Source organism: Ruditapes philippinarum, unplaced genomic scaffold (assembly GCF_026571515.1).
Source record: "Ruditapes philippinarum isolate M1 unplaced genomic scaffold, ASM2657151v2 ctg3676_1_1_1_1, whole genome shotgun sequence".
NCBI classification, from domain to species: domain Eukaryota; kingdom Metazoa; phylum Mollusca; class Bivalvia; order Venerida; family Veneridae; genus Ruditapes; species Ruditapes philippinarum.
Window position 1 is genome coordinate 93,095 of NW_026851915.1, and position 9,973 is coordinate 103,067.

Sequence of the window (9,973 nt, forward strand, 5' to 3'; positions counted from 1 at the left end):
TAGCAGGGAATTACTAAATAAAGTGAGAAAATGCTATTCTGGAATGCTAAGCTGGCTAGGCAATCTAGAAGGGCATAACTAAATATAGTGTACAAATGCTATTCTGGAATGCTAAGCTGGCTTGGCAATCTAGCAGGGCATTTCTAAATATAGTGAGAAAATGCTCTGCTGGAATGCTGAGCTGGCTAGGCAATCTAGCAGGGCATTACTAAATATAGTGAGAAAATGCTCTGCTGGTGTGCTGAGCTGGCTAGGCAATCTAGCAGGGCATTACTAAATATAGTGTAAAAATGCTCTGCTGGAACGCTCAGCTGGCTAAGCAATCTAGTAGGGCATTACTAAATATAGTGAGAAAATGCTCTGCTCGAATGCTGAGCTGGCTAGGCAATCTAGCAGGCCATTACTAAATATAGTGAGAAAATGCTCTGCTGGAATGCTGAGCTGGCTAGGCAATCTAGCAGGGCATTACTGAATATAGTGAGAAAATCGATTCTGGAATGCTAAGCTGGCTAGACAATCTAGCAGGGCATTACTAAATATAGTGTACAAATGCTATTCTGGAATGCTAAGCTGGCTAGGCAATCTAGCAGGGCATAACTAAATATAGTGAAAAAATGCTCAGCTGGAATGCTAAGCTGGCTAAGCAATCTAGCAGAGCATTTACTAAATATAGTGTAAAATGCTCTGCTGGGAATGCTTAGCTGGCTAGACAATCTAGCAGGGCATTACTAAATATAGTGACAAAATGCCCTGCTGGAATGCTAAGCTGGCTAGGCAATCTAGCAGAGCATTACTTAATATAGTGAGAAAATGCTCTGCTGGAATGCTAAGCTGGCTAGGCAATCTAGCAGGCATTATTTAATATAGTGAGAGAATACTCTGCTGGAATGCTGAGCTGGATAGGCAATCTAGCAGGGCATTACTAAATATAGTGAGAAAATGCTCTGCTAGAATGCTGGGCTGGCTAGGCAATCTGGCAGGGCATTACTAAATATACTGTAAAAATGCTCTGCTGGAATGCTGAGCTGGCTAGGCAATCTAGCAGGACATTACTAAATATAGTGTACAAATGCTATTCTGGAATGCTAAGCTGGCAAAGCAATCTAGCAGAGCATTACTAAATATAGTGTACAAATGCTCTGCTGGAATGCTAAGCTGGCTAGGCAATCTATCAGGGCATTCCTAAATATAGTGAAAAAATGCTCAACTGGAATGCTAAGCTGGCTAAGCAATCTAGCAGAGCATTACTAAATATAGTGTAAAAATGCTCTGCTGGAATGCTAAGCTGGCTAGGCAATCTAGCAGGACATTACTAAATACAGTGTAAAAATGCTCTGCTGGAATGCTAAGCTGGCAGTGCATTACTAGATATAGTGTAAAAATGCTCTGCTGGAATGCCCAGCTGGCTAGGCACTTTAGCAGGGCATTCCTAAATATAGTGAAAAATGTTCTGGTGGAATGCTCAGCTGGCTAGGCAATCTAGCAGGGCATTACAATATATGGTGTAAAAATGTTCTGGTGGAATGCTAAGCTGGCTAGGCAATCTAGCAGGGCATTCCGAAATATAATTAAAAATGCTCTGCTGGAATGCTCAGTTGGCAGACTGATTCTGAGTTTCAAGATTAATTGTTGCCAAAGTTTTATTGACATTTTCGACTTCTAAGCAATTCTGAGGCACTCGCAGACTTTCAGTAATTTTCGGTGCCAATAGAAATAATTATATTTTTGACTTCTAAGGACCTTTAAGAGACTATTTCATTGTCCTGCGACTTTTTGATAGACACTCGCAGACTTTCAGGAATTTTGGTGCCAATGCTGACATTGACAATTAAGTCTTCTAGGGACCCTCAAGAGTCCATTTTGGTCGTCTGCGACTGATTCTTGGACACTCGCAGACTTTCAGGAATAGTTGGTGCCATTGGAAATAATCATATTTTTGACTTCAAGGGACCTTTTAGAGTCCATTTCATTGGCCTGCAGCGTATTGTTAGACACTCGCAGACTTTCAGGAAAATTTGGTGCCAATAGAGATGATGGCAATGTTTTACTTCTAGGGACCCGCCAGAGTCCATTTTTATGGTCTGCGACTGATTCTGGGACATTTGCAGACTTTCAGAAATCTCTGGTGCCAATGGAGATAATGACATTTTTGACTTCTAGCGACCCAGTTCAGAGTTCATTTCGCTGGTCTTCGACTGATTTTGAGAAACTTGCAGACTTTCAGGAATTTTGATGCCAATGGAGATAATGACACATCTGTCTTTTAGGGAACCGCCAGAGTACATTTTTGGGTCTGCGACTGATTCCTTGAGACTTGCAGACTTTCAGGATGTTTAGTGCCATTGCAGATCATGACTTTTTTACTTTAAAGGACCCCTTAGTCATAAGCAGTGCATTTTTACCCTAAAATGTCATTATCTGCATTAGCACAAAAAATTCCTGAAAGTCTGCAAGTGCCCAATAATCAGTCGCAGACCAACGAAATAGACTCTGGATGGTCAAAAATGTCATAAATTGTAATGATCTCTATTGGCACCAACAATTCCTGAAAGTCTGTGACTGTCCAAGATTAAGTCGCAGACCAGAAAAATGGACCCTGGATGGTCCCTAGAAGTAAAAAATGTCATTATCTGCCTTGACAACAGACATTCCTGAAAGTCTGTGAGTGCCTCAGAATCAGTCGCAGACCGAAAAAATGGATTCAGAAAGGTCCCAATAAGTCAGAAATATCATTTTCTGCATTGACACCAAATTTCCTGAAACTCTGTGAGTGACTTAGAATCAGTCGCAGACCAACGAAATAGACTCAGAGGGTCCTTTTGAAGTAAAAATGTCATTATCTCCATTGGCATCGAAAATTTCAAAAATTCACCAATGAAATGGACTCAGGATGGTCCTAAAAATTCACAAATGTCATTATCTGCATTAACACCAAAAATTCCTGAAAGTCTGCAATCGTCCCAGAATCAGTCGGAGACAAAAAAAAGACACTTGAGGGTCCCGTAGAAGTCAAAAATGTCATTATCTGCATTGGCACTAAATATTTCAGAAAGTCTACGAGTGCCAAATAATCAGTTGCAGACCAACGAAATTTATACTTTATTTAAGAATGCCCTGCTAGTTTGCCTAGACAGCTAAGCATTCCGGCAGAACATTTTTACACTAATTTTCAGACTGCTTTGCTTGATTGCCTAGCCAGCGGAGCATTTTTAACACTATATTTAGGAATGCCCTGCTAGATTGCTTAGCTAGCTGAGCATACCAGCAGAGCATTTTTCGCACTATATTTTGGAACGCTCTGCTATATTGCTTAGCCAGCTGAGCTTGCCAGCAGAGTATTTTACTTTATATTTAGGAATGCTGTGCTGGATTGCCTAGCCAGCTGAGCATTTTTAACACTATATTTAGGAATGCCCTTCTAGATTGCCTAGCCAGCTGAGCAATTCAGCAGAGCATTTTTACACTATATTTTGGAATGTCCCGCTAGATTGCTTAGCCAGCTGAGCATAACAGCTAAGCATTTTTACACTATATTAAGGAATGCCCTGCTAGATTGCCTAGCCAGCTGAGCATACCAGCAGATCATGTTAACACTATATTTTGGAATGCCCCGCTAGATTGCTTAGCCAGCTGAGCATAACAGCAGAGCATTTTTACACTATATTTAGGAATGTCCCGCTAGATTGCTTAGCCAGCTGAGCATAACAGCTGAGCTTTTTACACTAAACTTTGGAATGCCCCACTAGATTGCTTAGCCAGCTTAGTATAACAGCAGAGTATTTTAAACACTATATTTAGGAATGCCCTGCTAGATTGCTTACCCAGCTGAGCATACCAACAGAGCATTTTTACGCTATATTTTGGAACTCCCCGCTAGATTGCCTAGCCAGCTTAGCATACCAGCAGAGCATTTTTACACTATATTTAGTAATGGCCTGCTAGATTGCTTACCCAGCTGAGCACACGAGCAAAGCATTTCTACACTTTATTTTGGAATGCTCTGCTAGATTGCTTACCCAGCTGAGCATTACAGCAGATCATTGATTTCCCTATATAAATCGTAATGCCTTTTTGCTTAGTTCACTGTTAACTGCTAACTTCTCACATACATATTCTTCTTGCATATATATGTATACATAGTGACCGCGTATAAAAAAAACTCCTGTTTATGCATGAACGTAAATGTAAGCAATGGAAAGTTCAATGTTGACTCTAAATAAAATATTTTTAATCTAATAGTCTCGTCAAACATAGAAAATATACATACTTTGTCAAAAATAGTGGATGTAAACTTTCACGTGTCGCGTTACGCCGATCCGTTAGTAGTCAAGTGGCTGAAACATTTTTTTAGAGAAATTTATTTATTTATTTATTAGCAAGTAAATATTTATGAGGTATAGAAAAATATGTATCTAGTCCAATTATTTACGTTTGTTAATTTTTCTGAGCAGGTCCTTTAGTTCCTTCTTAAATATTTTTAGAGATCTCTCAGCGGCAATTGCTGCTTGTGTTGTTGGTGGAGGAGAAGTTGTGCGTGGTTTTTTCGTGCAGTTGAAATTGTCGCCCGATATGACGTGCCCAGACCTGTCACACCTTGTAAAAGAGCACCAATTGCCCGAACGTCCCCTACTTATTTCTGTACCTGGTGGATAGTATTTCCCATTATAGTAACAGCCTGGAGGTCTGGTTGTAGGTGGAATTGTCGTTGGTTTTGTTGTTTTACCGCAGTTAAAATTATCGCCATAGACGACCTCCCCGTAACTGTCGCATTCAACTAAGTAACACCAGTTTCCAGTCTGACCACTGCTTATTTTAGTGTCAGGTGGATAGAATTTGTCATTGTAGTAGCAGCCGAAAGGCGGGGTTGTTGTAGGAGGGGGCGGGGTCGTTGTAGGAGGGAGCGTGCTCGTTGGTGGAGCTGTATGCGTGGTCGGTGGACTACAGTTATCGTCTATCACATTTCTAATGTTCCCGAGAAAGCCACATCTTAATGCAGAGCAAGTGTTAGTTTGGCTATCGTACGTTTTATCTGAAAAAGAAAATAACCGTGAAATATGAGAGAGATGTAACTTTAAGAAAAGGTGAAATGTTCGACTTGAAAACAGGTACAATGTACCTCTGTTGTTCATCACATTTAACAGTCGAGGTGTGTCCCAATCTACTGATTATAATGTTTCTCCTTAAACATTCAAATAAGGTTTCTTTGACATACAGTTTAGCTTGAAACCTACAAAAAAGCGGTGTCAATTTGGTCGTAAAATACTAAATTCGACAGACTGACAAATAGTAAATACAAGTTATATTTTAACTTTATTTTTAAACAGAATTTAATTAATTGATAATATGAATGAATTGAGATATTGCAGCTGCTCTGTTTACATTAAAGGTCCGTTATGCCTTAGAAATGCGTTTAAATATTATTTTCCATAAGCTTTCTGTTTTTGATGTCCGGTTAAATTTTCCAAAATGTTACTAATTGGGCAAATACCTAAGCCATCTTTTTCTTCTGTTGCTTTTTGGCAATAAGTACAGTTTTTGTGATACAGTATTTTAGTAGGGAAGTCAAAATACTACTTTGTTTACTACAGTTTGCTACCTTTGTGAGCAATAATTTCACATTTAGCACTACTTTCTTCAGGTGATATGCATCTAACATGCTCTTAATCATTATCTAAACGTTATAAAATTCATATTTACCCTATTAACAGAAAGAACCATTAAATTTTATTCGATTCTTATTCAGAATAATACTGTATCTCACTTATAAACAATTGATCTTAAATTTACATTGTGCAAAGTTGCAAATATTAAAATTAATGGTAATTTAACGTAGACCGATTTTAACGAAGGTAAAACACTTTTCTTTTGTGTTCAGACGTATATATGTAATGATATACATTGTACATTAATTTTGTAAATTGCTTTAAAGGTATAGGGTTGTTTATCTTATTTGCAAATGACAATTTTCTCTTTAAATATACTCACGTATGTATTAGTTCTCAACTTTGAACTCATTTACCTATAGCTGTTAAGATATGATTCATTTGTGTGTTTCAAACATTTAATTCTGGGAAAAAAATAATCAGGCATGCGCATGGATGTCATTATTTGTTCATAAATTAGTTTTAAATAAAGCAGCATGCCTCCAGATAAATGTCATTAACATTTTAAAATGCCTTGACATGTAAAATATTGTGAAGTGAACAAAGGAAAATTAACACACTGCAAACACCACTTCAAATTCACATAAAGTCCAAAAAAGAAGTACAAATATTTTTATTTTTTTTAAAAAGCCTTTGTCACGCAAAGAGAAATACTGCAAAATCAGTCGTTAATCGCATATAACATGTAACTTGTTACTTGAATATTTTTACTTTGCACATTTTTCTTAAGCTGGATTTATTTTTGCGCATGCGGAACAATGCAGTTTTAAATTTGCGACGGTAGATAATAAGCAGTCAATGGACTCGTTGTATTTCTATCGATACTTTGTGACTTCCCTTGATGTCTACATTACTTATTGGTACTTTAAAAATATAATTTCCATGATTATGTCGGAAGTCTTACAGAAATTCAGTGATCCCTTGAGCGGCAAATATATTTCTTTTATCGTCGATCGTTCGAGTTAAATGTTGATATAGATCTATAATGCCGTACAATATATAAAAAACTGTACAAAATAGGTTTGTTACATAATTAAACCCTTATATTTATACAAAGTGTAATATTTAGGATTAGGATTAAGTTATATTGGTCAAGATCGTATCAGGATAATTTCATAGTTTAAAAAATCTCTTCAGAGGAACATAAAGTCTTACCAAATGTGTCTCCCTTATTGTAATATATTCCATTATGAAAGCATCTCGTTGTAAGCTTTTTAAACCATCCAGAAAGCCACGCCCTTTTTCTTTGGCGTATACTAAAGGCACTATTGATACTAAATGCAAAAAGAAACACGCAAATTAGAACAGAAATAAGCCACACGTTCATATCTTAAGAATTTTTCTCAACGAATATGTTTATTAGCGTTTGGTAACAATAATTGAACTAAAGATATATCTTAATTTTAACGGTTGGTCGCACCTTACTTTATTGGCTTCTTAACGAAACGTGATGTTGACGTACGGGATTGTATCGTGGCAAATTAACTGTACAAAACAAAACTACAATATAAAGTATAAATTACGGTGGCTGATTTAGTACACATTGCGCGTTGCGTTGTCGATAGCGACAACACAACCTATATTGATATTGCCTTTTCATCTTGTCGCTAGCGAAGCACCACAAAGGGCGGGTTGTCGTGCGGTGCGTTGTCGCTATGTCGCCAATCTTTCTATTTGAGCCGAGCGACAATGTGACATCGCAACAACACGCGCACGACAATGCGCCATTTGGCTTGCATCGTTAGCGACAGGACGACAAGACAAAAGTCCGACAACGCGCCGTTTGGCGCTTTGATGTGCTGTTGCTTGTGACAACACAACGCACAAAACCACCATAGTAACTTTTTATTAGTTCTAAGTATGTTTCTATTGAATGTTAATATTACTGCAGTTCTAAGTCAGATAAAAAAGTTATCACGTGACAACAATTATATATGAATAGCGTTATTGTCTCGTTGAACTTTGATTACAGTTTTGACCGGCCCATTGAATCTGTTCTACTTTAAATAATGAAATTCCTGAAGAAAACAAATCCAAAAACCGGATAAGTGAATTTCAGTTTAAAACACCGAATAAAAACTATTGCAAAAATATTACATAAAGCCAAGTCTTAATAATATGGCCATTTACAAGACGAAATGAGCAGAAAAGAATTTAACTGCTTCAATGCGTTTAACATTACTTTATATTGTGAAAAACACAAAATTTGTGAGAAAGATATTGTTAGTGTAGAAAGCTTTAACATCTTATAAAATTCCAATGGAATATATAAACTTTAAAATTACGTTTCCATAATTATTTGGGGATTAAAAAACTGTTGTATCGTAGAATGGCTCTGCTATTTTAGAATCTGGACAAAGTGTGATCCCTCGGAAGCATTTATCGCAACAATATTACATGAAAAATGCAGACTCGGTTTTATTGAGTTTGTACATGAGGGATAAATTAAATGAAAAAGTGCACACTCCTCACGTCCCCTAGCACGGACTTGAGCGGTACTCAATTTTCAACACTTAAAAGAGTTGGAATCAATGATCCCGAAGGACCAGAAAAATATATTATCACTGAAGTGAAGACAAACGATAATGATCCGAAGCAAAATATTAATATGCTGCTGTTTTAGTAGAGTTTTTGCCATTTATCGATGAGTCTGTGCATGCGCCATTCACTCTTTATGAAGTAAACAAGCATACTTATATCATGCAGATATTTTAGAAGTATTCTTTTTCTTTTTAAATCAGACACATTTTTTAACAACAACATAGCTTTATACACTTTAATACTAAATGGGCTAAAAAAATTATGTCAATTAAGTATTTAGTTATAAGCCTTCGGGGTACTTTACCTTGTTTTATATCCTTGTCGTAAATTATAATCTGATGACTTTTGTAAGTATAATTTAGTCGTTTATACAAAAAAGAAATCGAAAAATCGTGTCAATTTTAAGGTTGATTGAATATTTTGTGAAAACTGAATTAAGTTCATCCAAATAAAGTCAATGTTTTTTGGTGTGTGGTACATTATATTTATTCATTTCGTGTTTTTATTTTTTTTTAAGATATTGTGTACTTTTTACTTATACCAAGTCAAAATGTATTAGTTATTAATTAATATATTGCACAAAACAATCTTTAAATGAATTTAATTCGAGTATCTAGTACTTTGATTTACACTTAGACATCTTAGTAAGTAAAATCACATTCATATTTTTACTAAACCATGGTCATATGTCACCCATAATGGTTCTATTGACATACATGTATCAATATGATTTGAGCCGCGCCATGACAAAACCAACTTAATGTATTTGCGACCAGCATGGATCCAGATCAGCCTGTGCAGCCGCGCAGTCTGATCAGGATCCATGCTGTTCACTTACAAACCCAATAACAAGTAGAGAAACTGATAGCGAACAGTATGGATCCTGATCAGACTGCGCGGAGGCGCAGGCTGGTCTGGATCCATGCTGGTCGCAAACTAATAATGTTGGTTTTGTCATGGCAACATGCATGCAACATTTCTTCTAAAGGAAAGATTTTTTATATAACATGATAGGACATTGTAACATATAAGTAAATGAATTACATATATGGACAGACATGTAGTCTAGTATGCTTCATCCGATGCAAAAGTTAGGAAATGAGTCAACATGACTTTTTGCAATATATATTTTTAACATCAGTCAATAAACAAGATTGACATTTCCAGAAAGAATAACATCATTCTAATCTATAATATATAAGAGTGTTAATGCGCCTTTTCTCGCGCATTATAACAGGGCGTGTTAAAAGTCTGAGCCTCAGTGCAAAGGATTTAATTAGTCCAAGGGCTACTGCAGATGTTAATGCCCTTGGACTTATTTACTATCTGACCCTGTGGGCCCGGACTTTAAATGTGTCCTCGTGCTTTTACAAATGTTAATGCACGAAAACAATGTGCACCAACTCTCTATCAGTGATCAAGATGTGCACAAATACACAAATATAATATATGAATAGTATAGTAAATGTTTACAAGTATAAGACAACATAGTTAAACCAACATGTAATGCAACCTTGATCTGTCCTATTGAAAGAATCGCCAAAGATTTATGTCGATAAAACAAAGATATGTATAAGAAGAAAAAATGTTATAACCAACTTTGGTGAGTGAAGGAAAACTATTTAATGGAAATGTTACTTTTGAGGACGAGAAAAAACGATTAGTTAAAAGTCTGAGCCTCAGTGCAAAGGATTTAATTAGTCCAAGGGCTACAGCAGATGTTAATGCCCTTGGACTTATTTACTATCTGACCCTGTGGGCCCGGACTT

General features: G+C 36.6%; 1 protein-coding gene across 1 annotated transcript; it reads right to left on the reverse strand.

The window, feature by feature from the left end:
* Positions 1–4,384: 4,384 nt before the first annotated feature.
* Positions 4,385–7,065, reverse strand: LOC132742513 (uncharacterized). The gene is made up of 2 exons (XM_060730953.1): positions 6,819–7,065; positions 4,385–5,029 (listed from the first exon to the last, which is right to left on the reverse strand). The coding sequence occupies exons 1-2, from the start codon at positions 6,988–6,990 to the stop codon at positions 4,422–4,424; spliced, it is 780 nt and encodes a 259-aa protein (XP_060586936.1). The 5' UTR covers positions 6,991–7,065; the 3' UTR covers positions 4,385–4,421.
* Between the last annotated feature and the right edge of the window lie 2,908 nt (positions 7,066–9,973).

What these genes read in the sequence shown, in the direction of transcription:
- LOC132742513 (XM_060730953.1), bottom strand. Translation starts at nt 6,990, where the DNA reads ATGAACGTGTGGCTTATTTCTGTTCTAATTTGCGTGTTTCTTTTTGCA. An exon ending in CAATAAGGGAGACACATTTG is followed by an intron (nt 5,030 to 6,818) that starts GTAAGACTTTAT and finishes TTTCTTTTTCAG; the next exon opens with ATAAAACGTACGATAGCCAA.